At 39.9% G+C, this 22,582-nt stretch overlaps 1 protein-coding gene across 1 annotated transcript in view; it reads left to right on the forward strand.

Annotated features, from left to right (window-relative positions):
• psmd1 (proteasome 26S subunit, non-ATPase 1) overlaps window positions 1-21,869 on the forward strand; it is a 41,243-nt gene extending 19,374 nt beyond the window's left edge. Inside the window, exons 17-25 of the mRNA XM_041039870.1 lie at window positions 4,263-4,377; window positions 7,916-8,032; window positions 9,038-9,140; window positions 12,738-12,907; window positions 14,800-14,892; window positions 15,246-15,332; window positions 16,855-17,022; window positions 19,639-19,804; window positions 21,670-21,869. Of these exons, the coding sequence (XP_040895804.1) occupies window positions 4,263-4,377; window positions 7,916-8,032; window positions 9,038-9,140; window positions 12,738-12,907; window positions 14,800-14,892; window positions 15,246-15,332; window positions 16,855-17,022; window positions 19,639-19,785 (1,000 nt within the window). The 3' untranslated portion in view covers window positions 19,786-19,804; window positions 21,670-21,869. The remainder of the gene's footprint in view (window positions 1-4,262; window positions 4,378-7,915; window positions 8,033-9,037; window positions 9,141-12,737; window positions 12,908-14,799; window positions 14,893-15,245; window positions 15,333-16,854; window positions 17,023-19,638; window positions 19,805-21,669) is intronic.
• The last annotated feature ends 713 nt before the right edge of the window (window positions 21,870-22,582 follow it).

Consider the following 22,582-nt stretch of genomic DNA (forward strand, 5'->3'; position numbering starts at 1 on the left):
ATGATGTTGAGTGATTCTAACAAGAAAATGTGAGAAATACAGCCAGTAACCACCCCCCCACTTGGATCTGAGTATACTTAAAGAACTTTCCAAAGACCAAATGTTTTAGCTGAAACACGTTTCTTAATTCACTTTACATTGCTAATATCCCCATGCGGTACTGTCCAATATGGGTTTTGTTTGGTCACCCTTTCCAAATGGATTGAGTTTAATATCTTCTGTACCAGGAGTGCTGTTAAAACTCGAATGTTTGTCAGAAGAAAGCGAGTGCATTTCTGATTTGTGCCAGCTGGTGCTAACAACCAGACTCTGAGTAGACCCACTTTGATTTACAGGAAAAATCTGAGGTCACTTACCCAATATCTGCTGTCTCTTTCTGATTTCTCTGCAAAAGAATTTCTTGTTCTTGTGAGATTCTTATTATTCTCAGTTTTATTTTGTATTGTGCTAATGTGTTGTTCTGCAAATCTGCAAATTTGAGAAATTCTTTTTTTCCCTACATTTGATTTTAAGACAGTTTTTAACCTTGGTAAAAACCTGCCATTTAACCTTGTCCATGTAATATTGTTCCTTTGTTCTTTTATCTGATACACTGTAAATGTCATAGCAGATAATTTTTATAATTTTGCCAACTGCTTTGCTTATTACTTCAAAAATATACTCACCCCCTTTTTCCTTTTATGATGACTGAGTTTATATTCCTTGTAGCTTTTTTCTTCCTTTTTTCCCCTTTACACTGTTAGATTTTTAATTGTCCATAAGGGTCAACTGTAAAAACCACACAGCTTCTTAATTTGAGTAATATCAACATTGTCCAGGTTCTGTCATGACTTGTTTGGGTGACTGGTTGTATCATACGGGAAGTGAGCTAATCAGATCTGCTCTCTTACAGTGAGAGCACATAAATAACTGCCACACTCACATTTCATGTGGCAAAAAAGCATCTATAATTTGTTTAGCTAAGCTATATTCTTACGTCTTTCGCTGACCTTTCAATTTGTGTGTTGTTTCCTTGGGGAGGTTGAACCTGTATCAGCCTCTGTCACTCATAATACATGTGAGATATGAGCATATGGTCCTAGAGTACATTAGTCAGTCAAGCAAAAGCTTTGTGCATTTTTGTAACTTTTAAGTAGCAGCAATATTTCTACTTTGGTACATATGATCAATAAAGCCTTCATATAAGGGTCTTTGAGATCAGCAGCACCACTCTGCACTGCTGAATGGTTCATTATGTCCAGGTCAGGATGGATGAGGCTTGATGATGAAAATTTGGGATTTTGTTTCATTCCGACGTCTAAAGCCAGCTGAATGTGTTTTCAAGCCTTTCCTAGTTTCCCAGTTACATTTAACCACTGTCATAGATAAATATATTTAATTATTTGTTTGTCTTCTTATCTTTCACTTTTTTCAAATGTATTTCAATTCATTCTGAGTATTTTAAGTCCATAACACATTAAGAGGACATTTAAGTTTAGCTTGAAATCCAGACATCATTGTTTTTTTTGTTTTTTTTTTGAATTCTTTCATTTAGTCTATCCTTTACTTTGAAAAAGGTGAAAAGGCTTTAGACTTAACTATTTGGAAAAGCCACAAGAAGTTATGCTGCAGTTGTTCTTAAGTTGTGTTTCAAGCCGCTGTAGTCCCCTACTGATTTATCACAAAGTTTGCCTCAGTGCATCAAAAGCTCTTTAACTTTTGGTGGCCTTTGCGTTTTTTTATCTATATGTATAATGGCTACAGACAGCATGCTTTTCTGCAAAGGCAGGGATTGGAGAATTAACAGTGCCAACTCAAAAATCACCAGTTTGTCTCAGAGGACCTTACAATGTTGTCAGCAGATTTAGATTGAAGGGAATCATCTGACTACCAGAATAGAATAAACTCTATCTGTGTAGGTGAAATTGAAAGGCAGTCTAGATCCCCCAGTGATGGCCATTTGTGATCTCGTTAAATCCTCACATAGTAGTTGATCCGAGCTTCTAATTCCAAACAGGCCAGTTGAGATTATGCTTTGAGAGCATGCAAGTATATTGAGCCACAAGTCTAAATACAAAACATAGGAGAGCTTATACCTACTTACATACGTCATTTATTTTCAGGTCTTTTTAAATGATATTTATTGGTTCAGATTAGACAGAAGGTTAACTCAAATGCTAGTAATGTCAGTTCCTCTTCTTGGACATTATGCACATTTAGGCAGCTGTCTCTTAAGTTCAATATAGAGAGAATGATTTGAACATCTTGGCCACTTTCTATACTATTTCTATACCACTTTCTTGGCCACTTTCCTTTTTTATTATAGATTGGCAGTAATAATAATAATAATAATTGTTACCACTGCTAATAGTAATAAGTACTAATACTAAGTATTTTTTTTATTTATTTTCTAATACAAACTTAAACCCACCATTTTAAAAGCTGTGGTTTAAGCGCAGCCTTTTCAGTTGCAGTAAAGTGTTTTTTGGACAGTTGGTGTAATGTGTTTTAGTGACACTGAGACAAAGGAGACCAGAGATTATGATTCAGGCTTCTTAACTGGACCTACAAATTCTAAATGGGTCGACTTTGTTCTTTTGTTTTCTTGTTTTTGAACAACTTGCAATTACAACTCAAGTGATTCACCATTTTGAGGCCGATCAAACTTTTCTGTGAAATTCAAAGGTTCTGAGTAATCTCAAAAATCAGGTCGTCTGTCAGGCCCAGGCAGTGCTGTTATCAGCTATCAGCACCGCCTTTCACAAGCAAATTGTCAGATAACATTCTTGGTTATAAAACGGATTACTTCAACCACATACCTGTTTGTTTTTTTTTTTCTTTGCTTTCAAATCAAATCAAATAGCTCTATAACTACCAACACAGGATCAACCACAACACAAAACATATTGCAGTGGGGTTATCCTGAAATGACTCATGTTGTTAATCATTTTTTTTAAAATGACGATATCACCTCATGGGTTCTTGGCATGTTCATCAAACATGATATGACAAGGCTTAACCTAACTTGCTGTGACGGTATCTCTCATTTACTGATTGAAGAGTATCTCGTGACTGGAGAGCAAAAAAAAAAAATAAACGGGGCAGTTTAAATGTGAAGATGTTTTTTCTCTTGATAACCCTTTGACTCTTAATACTTTTGTCATGTTGGTATGTAATCAACAGGACATGAATTGGAATTGTGTTTTGTGAATGTTAGACTCATCTGTTTTCCAGTAAAGTGTTTTTTTCCCACTATTATAATCCCATTATCTTGACTATTTCAACTGAATGATAAGTTGTTTTCTGTATTAAGCAATTAAAAAGATAAGTGTAGACCTCTTCTTTGCACATTTTAATTGCTGTTCTTAATGCTCACCTCATTCGGCATGGAAACGTTTTCTACACGAGAGGTGAAAAGAAATGAGAGAGCCACAGCAATTATATTTTGAGCCAAAGATTTGGCTTAAATGGTTTGGCTTTATGATTTCTCTTCTCTTTATTCCACAAAAGCACCACTGGGAGAAAAGGCATAAGGACGTGGAGAATTTTCAGAGACATAAATCAAAGCGCTGCATTTCTTACCACAAATTTTCACTGTTGTTTTACTCTCTCTTTTCTCTACACTTTGTCTAGTTCGGTCTCAGAAACTGTTAAGTTTCTAACTCTGTCTCATACAGTTCTTCTTTGACATGGATAACATATGGACCTCGCTGAATACAGCAAGAATAATAGTGAGCCCGTAGATACGGGGATGAACGCAGCTGCGGCATTAAAATTAATGCTTTATTGGCATTTAGTTTTTGGCCCGTTGTGCCATGTTGTACAAATTAGCACCCTATTGATACAAATCTAAGCCTTTTCAAAGAAGACACAAACAAGCTATCCCCAACATCATTACAACAAGATAATTATAATGATGGCTCATGTAGCTCTTTCACACAAAACCCCCCAAAGCATTTTTACGTTATATGGAACAAATCACCTCATCCATCACCTAAGCTTATAACGTTCATATTCCTGTGGGCACAATGAAATGATCATAGTTTAGAAAAGCATCCTCATATTGTGCCAACAACACAGAACAAAACAAAAGTTGTAATAAATCAAAATATTTAACCTGCAAACTGCATTAACATTTTGATAGAAAAGAAGTTTCTGTGTCAGTGCTGGCTGTATCTTTAGTTTATATAGTGATCACATTGGGTAAGATGAAGCCCATGCTCTTGTCCTTTTTTTTCTCAATTCCCTAAGCCTTAAGTCTTTCTTTCTCTGTCTCTCTTCAGGACCCCAGAGCAGTGTCCCAGCGTGGTGTCTCTCTTGTCAGAGAGCTACAACCCTCATGTTCGCTGTGGGGCTGCCATGGCTCTGGGCATCTGCTGTGCTGGGACTGGCAACAAGGTGAGTGCCTCCTTCGTAATCCCCTTCCTCGTCCGTTTTAATTTAGAAAGCAGTTACCTTACCTTACCTTACCTTACCTTTCTCACTCATGGTGTTGAGCTGCCTTTATTTCAAGTTAATGTTGTAGTGTCTCACAGTAAAAGCACTGGGACCCCCCCTCCCCCCACAATTGATGCTGATCTTTTAATGTTAACTCTGCCATCAATCAGCAGCTTCACACTGATATAACACAAAGAAAGGCAGTATACAGTTATTAGCCTTTCTATAATAATAGCCTATTTCAAATAAAATAGTGGTTCTCTAGTTGAGGGACATAAAGACCTGGCCACTATTTGAGAATTTGTGATGTCAGTGATATTCCTGTTCTCTTTAAACACATGATACCCAGGGTGTGAACTGTATGAACACTACCACACTAATAGACTCAAGCCTGATCTTGGTTGTAATCTCAGGTCCAAGATGTAAATAATGAGTTCTTATTTAATGAGATGTCGGCACAGAATTATACTCGTGGCTCCTGGTTGAGTCAGTGTTCCTAAGTGGAATTAATATTCCTCCTAAGGCTATGTACCAGAAAAGCTAAGATAGCATTTTTTAAACTGCAAAAGCAACATTTGCCCTGCTGTCCTCATTTATCCTGTTTGCTTTCTTTGTCTCTTGGCACAATATGTGCGTCACTGATGCAAAGATTACCTATTCTGAACAAATGGTTTTCCTTAAAGCAGCTCCTCTGTAAGGCTTATCTCAGATTTAACAATGCAATCAGAGCAAATGATGCCTTACCAAAACTTTTGTGCAAGACTGTGACTTGGACACAAGTTGTAATTATCGCCAGATGATCCTACAGGGTTATCGTCTTCTTTTGAAGCTGACCTACCTCAAAGGCAATTTTGCAACCCACAGTTTCATTAAGTGCTTCAGTGGGCATCTTGATTAATGTATATAGTAACTACAATGTAAAATAAGCAATTATTATTCTTATAATCTATAGACATTTGCAGTAATTTGCACAGGGGAACTCATAAATTGTGGAAGGTCACCAGCCTGTATCTTGTTGTTGTGTTTTGGTTCATTGGAGTCCAAAAAGGAGAGTGAAGAAGACAGAAGTCGAGGGTGCTGCCAGTTCCTGAGTTGTCTAACAATGTGGGCTGATCAGTCTCAGGTGGCATAGCCCAAGTAGAGTCATGGCTCATTGCACCCTGAGCCTTGGAGCACCAGAGTGAATGTTTTAGACCGGATCAGACAAAGGCATGCTACAGAGCTCATCAGCTCCAAAGCTCCACTGCTGGGTTTTTTCGGAATAAGACCTCGAGCACATTAGGGTCCTTAGAAAGAGTAATGATGTCGTGGCAAGAGAAGTGGGTCACCTATTTAGAGGGAGCATATTCCTTTGCCATCATTTATACACCTTGGGCTTTGGATATTTTTACTGGACTGGTGTTCCCCATCTGTTGTATACATAAAAGGAAAGTGCACAGTAAAGCTGTTTTGGCCTTTGCTGTAGTCAGTTTGTCATGCTGGTTTTGTGTCATAATGAAAATCTTAAACACAGTTAGCTTGTTTGGTGAATTGGATGGAAACATTTGTTCACCAAGAAATATGTGTGTAAATTGAATCTTAAACACCAAGCAGACCCACAAGAACTATTTCAGTGTTTTAGTACACGGTCATGTGATACTGTAAAATATGTATTAAAATTGAAATGATCTTATAGTAAAGTGTGTTCTGTACTGTTCCATTTATTTACACAGGCCTCTAGCCAGTTTTTAGCAGTGCTAAACTGAAGTCTGTAGAAAACACTCCAGAACTTTACATGGATTAAGAGAATCTTAAGCAACCACAATTTGTGTCGACCTGCTTTGCTGATTGGGCCTGACAGTAAATACCCTTAATTAAACCCTCTGACAACCTATCAGGAACAGGATGTGGTCGACTGGTGTTGGCTTTACGCTCTGACTTATCATCCCAGTATGCGGATTTCTCTGCCAGCTGAGCCAAGAGCACTGATGAAACATGGTTTATTTTACCTCCACTGTCATCATCCTAGTTTGTTTCTCTTTCCTCTGCGGAGCTAACGCCTCCCTCTGAGTCTGGTGGTGTGTGTTACAGCCATTACTGCTCAGCAAGAACAGAGGAAAGAGCAGAAATATAAGGGAGAAGAGTAGGTGGTCCTCACTCACTCCTTCAATCACAGCGATCATGTGAGGAAACCAAAGAAGGCAGAGCTTGTCGTAGTTATTGTTACTGTTGTCCCAGGCAACCAGATATGGATGACACTAATGTCATTAATTTGCATGGTCTGGTTGCCTCTGTTGATAATCCCTTTCCTGTATGTAACCAAACAGGTGCCTCTGTTGCACTGATCTGCTCTGTTGGGAGCGACAAATTATGAAATGCATAAGTAATCAATAAATAAACAGATTTCACCACTACCATTACTACAGGAGTACAACAGATTTAACATAGGTTCTGTATTCTTTATTTTGTAATGTTAAAATAAATAACTTCGCAAGCACATGCTAAAAAATGTTATTAGCCAATCATTGTCGTTTGAGTTTTTAGCTGAGCCCCTTGCTTCTTAGCCAACTGTTTCATTTCCTCTTCATTGTGTTTGTGAGACACAAAAACAAATTAACTATTCATTATATCCTCTTTTCACCTCTGAAATATGGGGATTACTTCTATGACTCCCAATTTACAACATAAAAATATGGAGCCATTTTGCCTTTAGCCTTTAGCAACCAAATGATGGTTTTCAGCCTGGAAGCAAGTTCTGAAACTTTGGTTTGGCTGTGGAGGGCTTGTACATGAGACATCATTCTATGCTATAGACTAAACTACAGAAGACAGCCCTATGTGCCATTTCTTACACTGTCTCTTTGTGACAATATTCAGAGGATGATCATCAATGACTTATTTTTCCTCACAAAAGATTTTCCAACTGATCCATTGATAAAATATGCTTTCCTTTATATTTAGATAATATGTGTCTGTTTGCTCTCAAGCAGGTTTTCAGATGACATAGTTTGTAGCGTGGCACTTCAGGTCTGCAAGTACTCTAGATCTTTGTCTAGAGTAAATTCAGAAGTAATGTAGTCCTGGCCAATGTAAAATTACTGTGAAAGTCTTAGAATCTGAAAACTTGTGCCACGTGTATAGCTCCTTTTTTTTTTTTTTTTTTGTCTTAATTTTCAGAGATTCAAAGATGCCAAATAAACACAGCAGAGAGTACTGTGCGCAGTCCACAAAGATTGATTATTTTATCCGCTGCACCTTCAAGGAGCTAGGCCTTTTTCCTTTTTTGAAATACATACACAGGAAAATCAGTTGATTCAATTATTAGCTTCTTTTGTGAGTGTGTTGTTAATTTTTTCCAATCCGGATTACTTTTGTATGAGCAACCAATCTTTACTACCCAATTTGGTTGTGCATTTGGATTATTTACAATCCCCTTGTTATCATTTTAAAAAATTAACTTAATGTACCCTTAATTTTAAGTAACATTACCAATTTTTGTGTTTTGCCTTTCTTTCCTCAGGAGGCCATCAATCTGCTGGAGCCCATGACCAATGACCCAGTAAATTATGTGCGACAGGGTGCCCTCATTGCATCTGCCCTCATCATGATCCAACAGACTGAAGTCACCTGTCCCAAGGTATGTGTGAAATATTTCTGTTTTGTTGGTTAAGCCTGTTTCATTGCTTCTCCGTAATCATAATGAAATTTTATTTATAGCCAGCAGTGGTAACAGATTTGATCAAAGATTTAGTTTAGTGTTAACTTATCAAACAGTAGAATCTCCTTCTGAACATCTCCCAGTTTGTGAAAAAGGTGCAAACCAATACTACCCTGTTTTTTGTCTTGGTAGCATGTTAGTTATCGCACGCACTCACCCTTGCAGCGTCTCATACTCTGTCATAGACAGGCTAAGATATGCCAGACACATTTTCCAAGATGCCTCATCTGCACAGGCACAGTCCTTTAAGCGCGAGGCAGTATGCAGGATTGTGCAAGACACACCTTTTTTTTCAAACTGTGGAACATGGGAGATATTGCACTATATTGGACTGTTTATTTCAAAGCCCCAGTCTTTGTAATTTCCACCTCTGTTTCACGGCTTTAGGCAGCAGTCTTAGATCTCTAGGCCCAATTGACTGATATCTACCCAGCACAGTGTTTACTCAAAGTTTCATGGGCATGATAATGGTACATGAATACCCTCCTGATAGTTCTCCTGATAGTATGCAAATATGACAAATTTCATTGTAAATTTAAATGTATGTCTTCTGCTTTTATTTTATCTTTTGAGTATTTTAAAGCATGATAAAAGCATGCATGTTTAAAAAAAGCTAGGTTTACTAGAAAGTGCATAGTGTTCCCCGGAGCCTAGGTTTAAAGTCTGTTTTTTTAGATTGAATGTCAGTAGTTTGCAGCCAACCTTGCTTTTTTGTGATGTATTTAAAAATTTTATTTTCAAAATGTTACCTTGATTTTTAGAAAAACAAAATTCCAGTCCTTATTGCTCACTTGATTCTCCAATTTAAAGAAAGGAGCCTGTTGTTGATCCAGAACATCATCACAAAAATAAAATGTTTTGGTCAGTCACACCAGAAACTAAGGGCTGTGCATTGACATGTTCCTCCTCCCCTCATTATTATAGGTGAATCAGTTCAGGCAGCTTTATGCAAAAGTGATCAACGACAAGCATGATGACGTCATGGCCAAGTTTGGCGCCATCCTGGCCCAGGGAATCCTCGATGCAGGTTAGTCTTCGAACAGAAGTGCACAAGACACATTTACCTTTGTACTACAGGCTGGTAGTTGGAAATATGGTCTGATAAGCGGAAAGATACCAGTTGGGTCTTGTCAGTAGGCTCAGTTTTATCATCGTCTGTGACAGAGCAAAGAGATCAAAGTGGTATGTGGTCCTGCCTGGCCCTGAGCCTTCACATCTCAAGGGGATACAAAAAGGCCCAAATTCTTAATTACACAGTAAAACAAGTGAACTGGTTTATCTGTGTGTGTGTGTGTGTGTGTGTGTGTGTGTGTGTGTGTGTGTGTGTGTGTGTGTGTGTGTGTGTGTGTGTGTGTGTGTGTATGTCATTGAGGACCTTTACGCTCAAGCAAACAGAGTAACGTTCTTTGGCTGACCACCCGTGCACTGTGTCTCTGGAACAGATCATGCTAAGGTGCATTAGCGCCTGGTGGTCGTACCTCAGCTCTCAGCCATATGGCCTGCTGGTCTCCCCCTGGTGATTACTATTTGTCTGATAGTCTCTGTGTTTGTGTGTCTGTGCGGGTGTTTGTGGACACAAGCATGCAGGGTGTGTTTGTGTGTGTGTGTGGGGTCCCAGAGAGCTGCACATCATCACATGGAGCGCTACAGGCTCACATACACCGAGAGCACACCCATATTCTCATGTATACACAAACTTTCAATGCGGGCAGGAGCAGAAACCCATTTTCTAGCACCAACATAAGACCCCGTGTGCTAAGCCAGAAAGAAACCAGCACTGTTTACACACTGCTGTCTAAATACGCTATCAGGTGTTGCAACTTTGAGTAAATTGCAACAGCTGATAGGCTTTCAAATACCTGTGTCAAGTATTTGCAGTATTACTTGAAAGGATAAGTGCAGCAAATGTGTTTTTGAAATGTTGTGACTTATGAATGTTTTTCATCACTCATAACATTGCCTCTCGATCATCTCCACCCCTCCTGCTGTACAATCTGATGGTTATTTTCTTCTGAGCAGATTAGCCATCTTGATGACAGGCAGGACTTCAATCACATATCAAATCAGGCACATTAACCGCAATAAACTGAGGCCAACATGCCAAGATAACCCTGCGTGAGACCATCCAGACAAACCCTGACCACCGGTGTCATTTTTCAGACTGTAGACACACTCCCAGCTCTCCCGCCTGCTCTCCATGCCAAACTCCAGCTCTTAGTGCTTACCCATGTTTTCAGTACAGTTCAGTGTGTACCTTACAGTTTAAATACTGGCGAGCAGGAAACTCACCACTCCTGTTTGAATGTCAGACATGCTCAAGCTCGTGCAGCGTGAATGTTTTAGTATTCTGGTTCTTGTAGGGGGTTTGGAGCATTTGAGGTGCAGAGGTAATTGTATTTAATTTGATGGGCGGAAGCCATTAGAGTGCAGTTTCATGATCTCTGGTGCTCATTACTTAGGAAATGTCAGTCTCTTTGCTCGTTCTCTCACACGCTCTGTATCCATCTCTCTCTCTCACCATTATTTGTCCATTTACAGACTTTCCTTCACTAATTGATTCAGTCCATTAATTAGCTTTGATTAGTGTTTTCTCTCTAATTCATTTAATAAAACATGCCCTGTTGTTTCATCTTTTCAAACCAACAAAACAAGCAGGCTGGTTGTTTATGTAGTCACATTACACCGTTGAGGAATCACTACTATCCCCATGCCTCCCTCACCAACTGCTTGGAATGAAAATTGGCCCACCAAACTAAGAGTTGGCAAAAACAGTGGGTGGGGGGAACCCGCTAGTCAAGTGCTCTCAACCTCTTCTCAGGCTTTTAAGAGACTCTTAAACGCCCAGTTGTAGTCCAGTGTGCAGACCTCATGACTCATTCTGGCCAGCGTTCAATTTGTGGGACTGGAATGGTTTCAACTCTGGTTCAGATGTCAAGATAAGGGCCGATTATTAAATCATGTCGGTGACCTCAGAAAAGAGTGGGTTCAAAGCAAGACAACGCCAAATGATTTAACTGGTATTGTTTAGGCTGATTTCATTTTTAGTTGGAAGGGCTACTCCCTAGTAGCCCACTCCTTTTAAAGGAAAATCTTTCTTTTCATCCCTAAAGAAATGGCAGATTTGTCATAGTTACCCCCTGTCATCTCTTCCTCCTCCTCCTCCCTCTGTCTTCCCTTTTGCTGTTCCTCCCTTCTGTTTGTCCCAGAAAGACCAAGGGAGGTCCGTTAATCTTTTGTACTGCTTCAAAAGAAAAATTATTAACTAAATCCTAATCTAAGATTTGTATCCGGTTGCAGTTATCCCAAAGGCTCCCTGTTATTTTTCAATGATAAGCGATAAAAGCAAACTCTTTTTTCTTGAAATTTCTCTTTACTGTGTGTTGCACGAAGAGGACATGCAGTGGGTAGCTTACTGGGTACACTTAAAACTAATTTAGTTTACTCTCACTGATGTAAATAGTGGACATAACATTAGAAACACGTTACCGTATACTATAATACAATACCACAAATTGAGACTCTTGAAAATGACCATACAGTTGACACCTCTCTAAAGGCCTTTCAACAAGAATTTAACATAAAAACGTTCATGATAGAATTTAATACAGGACTATTATATCATAGACTGCATTCATTTTAGTTAGGCTTACCTAATAAACTGGTATTTTTTGTTATTCTAACCATAAGAGGACCATGTTTACTGTGCCCTATGGTGAATAGTGTTTGTCTGCAGGAGATAAAAGAACATCTTGACCAGTGTCTAGTTAAAAATGGATTAAAAACAGATTTAGTCCCTTGTGTAAAAAATCAAGCTGAAAAGGAGCTCTAAATCATCTGTAACTTCTTCACCTCCGCTGTGAAAGGCATCTGTTATTTTTGGGACAGCTGACGCACCTCTTCTGGTGTAAATCGCTTCCTAATCTCCTGTGTAGCTCAAATCTAATGATAAGGAATGGAGCCTGTTTTTTATATTTAAATGCAGGATGCTGCAGACAATGCATTCCTGGGTTTAATTGGCTTTCCAGCATGTGTCTGAAATTTAAACCCTGCCTTGGGATCAGACAGGTTGAAGCTAAAAGTGAACCTTAACAGGGTGGTGCCCATCCTGGTCTGCACTCTCATTAACCTCCAAATCCCTCATCGGACTATTCTTTAAAAAAAAAAAAAACAGTTTGTTTCACAATCAGTGATAAGTGTCACATCAAAGAAAGAGCGCTGCCCTGGTCTTCTGAACATACATGTCCATTTCCAGCGCTTACCTGATTCACATTTTATACAAAACCACATACAATTTGTCAAACTTCCCTCCAAGCAAATCTGTTGTGTCAAAGAGGTAACACTCCTTCGTGGCTTCTTTAAACAGGACTGTGGCAAATTTTACAGTTGCTGAGCTCCACTAAGACTTCTTCATGTCTTGCAATGTGTATAATCTATTTTGATCACCATCTTAGTTGGGCACCAGCATTGCATATCATTTTGTATAAATTCTAAGTTGGATTTATGAAATATGACAGTATGAAATGTAGGGTCACTGTGGAGTTTCATGTGCTGATTGACCAACATCATATAGATCTTTTCCATAATTCTGAAACCCTCTCTAATCGTCCTGCTCTCTGTTGTCCAGGTGGACGTAACGTGACCATCTCTCTGCAGTCCAGGACAGGTCACACTCACATGCCATCGGTTGTTGGCCTTCTGGTCTTCACCCAGTTCTGGTTCTGGTTCCCCCTCTCCCACTTCCTGTCACTGGCCTTCACTCCAACTGCTATAATCGGCCTCAACAAGGACCTCAAGGTACTGAAGCGTCTAGACTTATTGTAATACATGTGTCAGAAGGAATATTTCTGTTGTGTATATAGAAGCAACCATAAGACCTGAGAAATCACTTTCATTTTCAGAGCTTAAAAAGTCAACTTAAAAGTAACAGAACAGTAAATAGTCATTCACACAGCAGCAGTTAACACATACTAATATGTATTTGTATTTTATGAACTTTGATTTGTACAGTTGACCTGAGGTATAAAAAGTATGGCAACTAAATTTGGCTGCTGAATTTGTATTTGGCTCTGCGTTTGGTGCGGAAAATATTTAGCTTCTTGTCTTGGTAACAGCTGTTACCAGCAGCCTATCCATAACGGGGCCGTCCTCACTGTGGGCTTGTTCTGGCCCCCCGCCACTCGCACACTGATGCCAAGGGATCAGTTTGACATACTGGAGTCTTAAACTGGCATTAGCTGGGCATTATCTCTTCATTGCTACCCGAATCAGCAGCACCTGACACCAGGGACACATGCGCACTTTTGTATATTGTGCATCCCCAACTTAACAAGGCACTGGAGAATATACTTGGTGTAAAGCCCAACATAAATATACCGGGGATAGAGTGCAGAAGGATGATGTGGGGGAGGGGAGGCAGCAGAGTGTAACAGACCTCGTGCTGCATCCTGCCAAAGCTCGTCAGCACCTGTTTAACTACACAGCACGAGTCTTTGCAGACTTTACCTGTCACTGCCAGACAAGGAACATCCTTGTCATTTACCAGTTCTTCTTTTTTCTTCAACAAACGCGTAGTTTACCCTCCAGGCTGCTATACAAGAGAATTCCCTTCACTGCTATTCAGCCTCCATTACGCAGTGAAATGGCTGAATTATGAGGTAATATAAAATAAAGATGTCCCCGTGGTCACACATTGTGCTGCAGCGCTCCTCTGTTGGACCACAGAGACGGTTTAAATCATTTAGTTTCAGTGAACTGTTATAATTTGAAGGCTCACACTAAACAGAAGGCACCTGGCGCTGCTGTTGCTGGAGATCTTCTTTCATGTTTGTCTAGGTAAAGCTGACATAGCCCTTTTTCATTTTTACATACGCTTGCAGCTCTTACAAGAAAAGCATTGTAACCTCTTTTGCCTAGCTGGTTAACCAGTTCAAATGTAAATTTAAAGTTAAAAACTCGTACTAACCAAAACCAACACATCTCCAGTTCAACCCGTCCTGTAACACTCACGTCACAGTAAAAGATGTTATCAGTTCTCCTTACTTTTGTCATCCTTACATTTATCATGAAGCGGTTACAGGAAAATGAAGTGTCAAGTCTTGTCTCAACTTGACACGTTTAATTCCATATCGGGACAAAATATTAATCACTGTCTCTGTGGGGCAACGTTTAATTTCTTTAATTCCTCTCCTGTTGGTTGCTGCAGATTTAAACAGGCAAGTAAAACTCTAGAGGAAAGAGTACAGCTGAAGCTAAAACCTTTTGGACATATGATACTAGACAGTAAACGCTACCTCAGACAATACGAAGCACAGTTTTACTGGTAGGCCGCTCTCGTCTCTGGCGCAGAAGAAACTAAAATGAGCAAATCAGCGCTGAAATATGACATTTGAGACAACGTCAAACTGCCAAATTTTCAAGCAGGTTTTGATGTGACATTTTCTACTACAAAAACAGAGAGAACTGCTGTCTGTCAGTGTTTGCATTGTGCTTTTTACTCAATTCACATTCCACTTTAGTTCAGTATCAAGTCTGAATCTGCCTTCCTTGAATAGAAGTGATAACTGTCTCTGAAAGGATGTCAGAGGTCTGTCCCCTCTAAAGTGGATCTGACAGAGGTCATAGCCGTGTTGTGTGGAGTCACGAAACATCAATCAAAAAGTTACCATGTCTTTTTTCTTTCTGTTCAGATGCCCAAGGTGCAGTACCGCTCCAACTGTAAGCCCTCCACCTTCGCCTACCCACCGGCTCTGGAGGTTCCCAAGGAGAAAGAGAAGGAAAAGGTGACAACCAGAGGCGCCACAATAGATCAGCGTGTTTTGCTTTGTCTTTGCTGAAATTATTAGTCGAGGAAAGTTGATCTCGCCTCGTATTGATTTGTGAATAATTTCAAACCCTCCCTGTCAGAGTCAGCCTTTTCTTGCCCGTTGTGTTTATTATTTTAGCACCTCTGTCCTATTTTTCTCAGTTGCTTCATTTCACAACCCTAGATGCTCTTGAAGAAAGTAATGAAAGCATTTATTTTGTGGCTGACTAGTTTTGTACATTTCAAGCCATGTTTGTAGAAGGTCTGAGTGTCTATGGTATTGTCTTACATTGTGGAAATGTCTGTGCTCGCTCTCTCTCTGCATGGCAGGTATCCACTGCTGTTCTCTCCATCACAGCCAAAGCCAAGAAGAAGGAGAAGGAAAAGAAAGAGAAAGAGGAGGAGAAGATGGAAGTGGTGAGTGGAAATGCCCAACAGTCTGCCCAAAACCCTGTCCTCTCTCAGTACTAATAATGCTATTTTATTTCCTTATTAAAGGTTTAAAAGATTCTGAATTCATTTTATTTTATTTTGTTTGTTTGTTTGTTTGTTTGGTGTCCTGAAAGTGGTGTTTTCCATTTAAGCTTGGCCTTCCTCAGCACTGTTTTCTCATCACCTGTCTTTTTTTGACTGCAAAAAGTCACTCAGTACCTCCTGGTATGCAGATAAAATCACAACTATCTGGATACTTAATGGGGTATCTGAGGTAGATCAATGCTCCGAATGGTACAGTCTCTTTTGCTCTTCGACACCCTGCACACACCTATCTTTATTTCTTTTCTTAAAGTCTGTCTTAATCTTCTCACTCTCCCATGCCCAGTTTTCAGACATGCTCTGTCAGTCCAGAGCCAGTATAACTTTCATTGGGATTTTCTCTGGGCGTTAGCAGCGTGTTTGATCTGCTCTGCCACGCTACATCTCAGCTGTGGTGCAGAGAGACGAGCCTGGAAATGTCCGGCCTGCTCACATCTCAGGCTTTTGATTTTATTTGGCTTAACTTTTCGAGAAAGCAGACGAAAGGGAGGTATCCACTCAAACTCGGGTCAGACGGTTCAGAATTCACTGGTGGTCATTTTCTGGAAAGGGTCATTGAGCTGACCTTTAGATATTCAGTTTGGGGGAAAAAAATGAAAATATGGAATTTGCATCTATCTAATCCAACAAAATAACACGTACTGTTCTGAGGATCAGAATATTCAAATAAAGTAAGTGATCTAGTAACACTTATTTTGGTGTTGGTGGTAATAATAATAATTAAAGGCCAAACAGAATTGTTGACACAGATTTAATCAGTACACTGAGGCTTTATGTTGACCAACTGAACAGTCCAGTCTAAAGCCTGTAATTAGAAACTGAGTCTGAGGACTGAGGTCTGAGGTCTTACAACATCGGCAGGAGGAGATGATGTAGTTTGGTCTTGAAATACACTTTTTTTTTTTTTTAATTATTACCAGCTGCCTTGCTACCTTCTGCCCTTCATTGTCTTGTTTATGGGTTTCCAGTGTCGACCTGATGGCCCAACAAATCACTCGCTATCAAGGACGCCAGAGCAGGAAAGGACTGAATCACAACAGAAAGAAGGAAAACCAGAGTTTATTACACATAACTCCTGCAAACTGTCAGATAATGGCAAATATATACTAGACAAATAGATTCTCCTGTTGGTGAAAGTATGGTGGGTTTAAACTCATCATTATAGTAGATCAGAATTTTTTCTCAAGAAATCTCTGTAAGTAAAATGTGTATTTTTTTAGATACATGCAATACAAATTATAAAATACTTTCAAAGAGAGAAATAGAAAAGAATATAAACAGTGGAACCACAGAAGAAGGCAAAACAACAACAGGGACTAGAACAGTACAAATATGAAAAAGCTCAAATAAAAAGAAAAGTAAACACAGTCACCCTGATGCAGAAAATGCCGACTCTCTGTCACAGGAGGTCCAGGAGGGCGAGAAGGAGAAGAAGGATGAAGAGAAGGAGAAAGAGAAGAAGAAAGAGGTAGAGCCAAACTTCCAGCTCCTGGAGAATCCGGCCAGAGTGATGCCAGCTCAGCTCAAAGTCCTCACCATGCCAGAGACCTGCCGATACCAGCCCTTCAAACCGGTAACAACACCCCTCTGTGTTCGTCCTTGTGTTTGTGTGTGTCCGACTAAAATCATTTAAGAGATCCTGGTAAACTTTTCTCACAAGAAGTTCTTAAAAAGAGACGGAGTAAAAAAATATTTTTAAAAGTCAACTGAGGACTTTGTTGTGGTAATTATGGTGTTAGTCTTTCTGCATCAAAGAAAAAAGGCAATAAAGTGCAAACCAGGGCTTTTCCTTGAGAATGTGATGATGACACTTCCCAAATAAGGTTTTAAATCTACTTATTCTACTTTTTTACTACTTTTTTTCCTACCGTTTATTATTATGATTTATAGCACACCACAAGGTCTTGTAATTCTGGGGAGGCACCTGAATTACAACATTTACACACAGTAATGTACTTAAAATGGGTTTAATGATATTTAAGAGCAGAGGTGTGGACTCGAGTCACATGACTTGGACTCGAGTCAGACTCGAGTCATTAATTTGATGACTTTAGACTCGACTTGACAAAATGTAAAGAGACTTGCAACTCGACTTGGACTTTAACATCAATGACTTGTGACTTCACTTGGACTTGAGCCTTTTGACTCGACAAGACTTGCTACTTTCCTCAAAAACCCAAAGATTAAAAAGGATGTTATTAAGGAACGCTCTGTATCTTTCTTTGTATGTGTGCGTCTGTGTGTGTATGTGCTGTTGGCACAACATCCAATCAAATTAGATCAACGTTGTTTTGATCCGACAGCATCCATCCAATCAAATTGCAGGACAACCAATGAAGACGGACTGTCAAACAGCGCGCTAGCTGGAAAAATGATACCAAAGATAGTTTCGTTCGGGTATAAAAACTACGAGGTGGTCAATAAAAAACGAATTGCAGTATGCAAAACATGTGGCTCGAAGATTACAGATGGAGACGCAACAACTTCGAACTTCGTTCGACATCTGAAGTTGCACAAAGAAAGGTAAGTTCTGAATGAAAGCTTACATTTATTGGCTAAGTAGCTAATTTTTCTTTGCTGTGTAGCTAAATCATTGCAAACACGGTAATTTGTTGCGTCTACTGCGAGTTCACTCCCTTATTCATACCTTTGTTAAGTATTTTTTTAACAGGGCTATGGTTGAGGTACTTATACATAACATTAGTCAAGGTATCACACAGTAGACGGCGGTTAGCAGCAACGCATATTTTAGCCACCTACAAAGAGGCAAACCTAATAAAATCAAGGTCACTTTAAATGTGCGCTATATTAAGAATATGTGTACCGTTTTAGCTTGCTGTCAGACGGATTTTTCCGACAGGAAAACAAAGTTATACTGCTCGTTGCTCTTACTCTCTAGCAGTCCATTGACGAAAAAACAAGTTAGCTTGCACACGTGAGTTGCTGGTCTACGTGCTGCAACGTAACACACTAAAATACAAAATATATTATCACACAATGTTAAGATTGATATTAATAATATGAGTAATTAAGAGTAGTTTCAATACAGTTCATGTGTTGCTATAAGGGATGTTCTGACATCTGTTTAATATGCTTACCTCTTACATAATATATTATTGCTGTGTGGTTAAAAGGACTCGAAAGGACTTGAAACTCAAAGTGTAGGACTTTGGACTTGACTTGAGACTTGTCAATCTTGACTTTGGACTTGACTCGGGACTTGCCTGTCTTGACTTGGGACTTGACTCGGGACTTGAGGGCCAAGACTTGAGACTTACTTGGGACTTGCAAAACAATGACTTGGTCCCACCTCTGTTTAAGAGTGTAAACTTATCTCAGAGAGTAGATTATCGAGATCAGGATCCAGCCTGTTGGTTGGTTTTGGCCTCTGTCGAGTATCTGCGAGTCCAGGAACTCCCTTCTCTTCAGGCCTATAAACCAGACCGCTGCGGCCGTTCTGTAACTGTTGACAGTTTTCCGCAGTAAATGGCAGGATGGCGTGCAGTCACCCAATGAGCGCTCATCCCAGTCCCGTAAAGAGGAAGTACTGTTTGATTTTGTGTCCGCCAAGCTATGCTCAGAGTATTACATTGTACGACTTATTGTATGAAGTGCCAGAATGGTGTCTTTGCCTGACAAAAGTTTGGTGATGCTGCTTTCCTTTTATGGCTTTGTTTTTACAGTCAAAGACGGGTTTAGGAAGTGAAGAGGTTTTACAGACTTATCTTGAAATCTGGTCAATGTCAGAAGGTTTATTGAAAGCCTATTATGTGAATGAACTTAAATTGATATGAAGTTTCCTGCCTTTGGTTTTTCATTGGCGCTGGATGGTTTCACAAATGGTTGGTTTTATACTCACTCACTGCCCTCAAAACCACACAGTACACTTATTGATGACCTTTATTTTTGAATAAATTAGAGGAAAATCTTACAGTTCTGACAAATTTCTCCACTTTGCCTTTTATTGTTTTGCATCGCCTGCTTTCTGCTTGGTAACAGCAGTTTAGTCAGTTTGTAGCACAGCACTCTGTAAAGGCTGAGTGCAGTTTCTTTCCAGCTGTTACATAAGCATCGACTTCTTAACAACAGCAAAGAGTGAGATGTAAACAAATACAGCTCAGCGTTTTCTTTCCTGACCTTGAGCCTTTCGCACCACAAGTAATTGGTCGTCTCCCTTGTCCGTCACCAGCTCCACACAGGTGGGATCATCATCATGAAAGACACCAGTGAGGAGGAGGAGGAGCTGGTGGAGCCCGTGTCAGCTCACGGCCCCAAAATCGAGGAGGAAGAGCAGGAGCCCGAGCCTCCCGAGCCCTTCGAGTACATTGACGAGTAGAAATGTTCTCACAGCAAAGGTATGTTCACAGAACTCATTCCTGATCCTTGTTACTCATTCATAACTTAAGCAGCACGAAGTGTCCGCTGATGTTCACCATCCTGGTTTTGTTTTCCACATTTGTCTGTCCCACCTGTTGCTGCAGTGTGTCTGGATAATGTTTAAAAAATGTTGCAAATTGTCTTATATTTTTAGTTTTTAGTGAAATCATTTGCTTGAAACATAATGTCTTTAAAGCTCTTTAGATACGGTTTTATTTCTTAAATGTGGGTTTATAAGAGACAGTTTGTCATCACAGTCAAATGTCGGCTGATGTAGACTGACCTGAGTGTGCCTTAATTTTCAGTTTATTTATAATACCTTTCAAGTGGGCCTTTAAAAGTCATACATCAAAGCTGAAAGTAGCAGACACCGAGGCCACAACAGCATTAGTTTCACAAATAGCAAGTCAAACAAACTGGTCAGAGGTACGGCAAAGTGGCTGCTCACAGTGTGAATGTACAGTTAAGGTTACATATAATACTGTGCCACTGATCTCCACACACCTTTCTGGCTTGAACACACTTCCATATAACTGCCAGGCCGTTTGCATATGAAGTAATGCTGTGTGATAACACACAATACAGGTCTGTGCTGTTGTTTCCAAGCCTAGCCCAGTTTCACCCGTCACTGACTGGGGAATGTAAACATCACTGCCATCTCCCAACGCCAGCTCACAGGGCAAACCTTCTCACTGCACACGCCAGTGAAGCTGGATGCTTAATGATTCCTGGCTGCTTATTGTGTTTGTGCTGGATTGGCTGCAGCCTGGCTCCCATGTAGGAGTTCGCCGCGGCTGTGTGATGAGACCGATGAGGTGTCAATGACCAAATTAGGGCCCCTGAGCGTACTATGTCATCTCTTTATGGGGTTCGAGTGCTGTGTGACAGATTAAACACTGCAGAGATCATTGTCAGGCTGACTTTATGGGTTAGGTAGCACAGCACGGGTTTGATGCCCAGAACACAAATATCTCCAGTCACAGTGTCCTTGAACAAATTTGTTTTTAACTGACTGTATGTTTTCTGTTTCTTATGCCCCTACACAGTCACGGTCCACTGACACGGGTGTTTTCGCTTTAATCTCGCTGATAAGAGCTCTTGTCAGGACGGGTTTAGTGTGTACAAACTTTGCTTGACTCTCTCGTTAGCTTTGTTGCATAAATGTTTACACCTGATCAGAACGGCTTAACCTGAAGGCTGAGTGAAAAGCCTCCCATCACAGAGAGGATGCAGTATCATTTTTTTTAAAAATGAGATAATGGTGCACGTTTTCAGACAGTTTCTCCATCAGGACGTTCATAGTGTCGCGCTCGGTTGTGCACATGAAAAGTCCTGTTAGTTAATAGTTGTGTAACAAGTGAAAAGAGAGAGAGAGGGTGTGTTTTGTCCGGATATGAGACACTTGAAATGAAAAGAGGAAATGGTGCTAACATGTCAGAGGTGAAGGAGGTCTATTAGTGGCCACTTTCAGTTGCAGCATCATCAGATTGCGTTTCAGTGCCTGAAATCTCTCTGCATGTGACAGAGTGAAATATTAGTATTCACTCTGTCACATGTACTAATCAACAGCTGAATAATCCATCTTTCAAGCGTGTTAGATTATTTGCTATTATAGTTGACAGTGTGTGTGGAGTCCATTGGGAAAAAAAAAAGTTTGTAATTCACTCACTACTCTACCCCAGTGGCTGGACTGTAAAAGGACACAGTTTAGTGCTTTTAGTGAATTAATCAAACAGAAACTGAAATTGGGGGGGGGGGGGGCAACACCTGATTATCCTTGATAATCGATTTTATTATTCAAATACAGTAAATCTCTTCTAACCAGTGTCTTTCCTCTCCGCAGGCATCAGAAGAAGTGAGATCTCAGCATGTTGGTCCAGCGTCTCCCCTCTGTGCATCCATCTATCCATCCACCCCCCCGCTTCACTTCCTCTTTTACACGTTTCTTTCCTGTTCTGGCTCCTTGTTTGCCAGACAGGGAATGTTTTACATTCTCAAATTGTATAATTTTCTGTCCGTACAATAAAAATGATATATATTGGAGACCGGGGAGCGCGTGTTTATTTGAGTGGGTATTTCACCAGGCGTGCGATGAGGGAATCTCTCTAATCCCATACATTTAGACTGGTTTACATTTGCTGCACTCAGCAGCAGCTGCTGCAGTCCACCCAGCAGTCTGTCTCTGTACAGTCAGCCCAGTCTACTGTACAATTACTAAACAACACTGGGTGGTGGTAGTGGTGGAGGTGCCTCCAGCAGAATAACTCTCTGGGTCTTAAAGGTCAAAAGTCAAGATAAATGCTAAGTTAAAAAATTGCTCCTAAGTGCTTCTAAAATGTATAAAATCTATTCCAGCAGGACATAAAGAAAAACGTGAAGTCAGTTTCTCTGTTTGAACAGTAACTTTGTCTTTTCTTGTTTACTTGAACTTCAGATTGGTTCAGTGTCAGTTACTCTTTGTGAGACTTTTCGTCCACAGAAATAAACATTAGTTTCTGTAGTTCTGTTTCTAAGAATACAGTGTTTATCCTTTTTGTTTGTGGCCTTTTATAAGCACAGCATACATTTTCCCTGTATTTGAAAACAAGTTGTCCCCTTGAGATCAAGATCTTAGTCGAGAGAGATGTGAACACAAGAGTAAACATGTGTAGTACAGACAAAAGCAAATGTCACAAGACAAATTAGTTCCAATTACACATGCCATTCAAGTTTAATGATTAAAAACCTTCAAAAACATTTTAATTTAAAAATTAGGA

This window comes from Toxotes jaculatrix, chromosome 6, assembly GCF_017976425.1.
Source record: "Toxotes jaculatrix isolate fToxJac2 chromosome 6, fToxJac2.pri, whole genome shotgun sequence".
Lineage (NCBI taxonomy): Eukaryota > Metazoa > Chordata > Actinopteri > Toxotidae > Toxotes > Toxotes jaculatrix.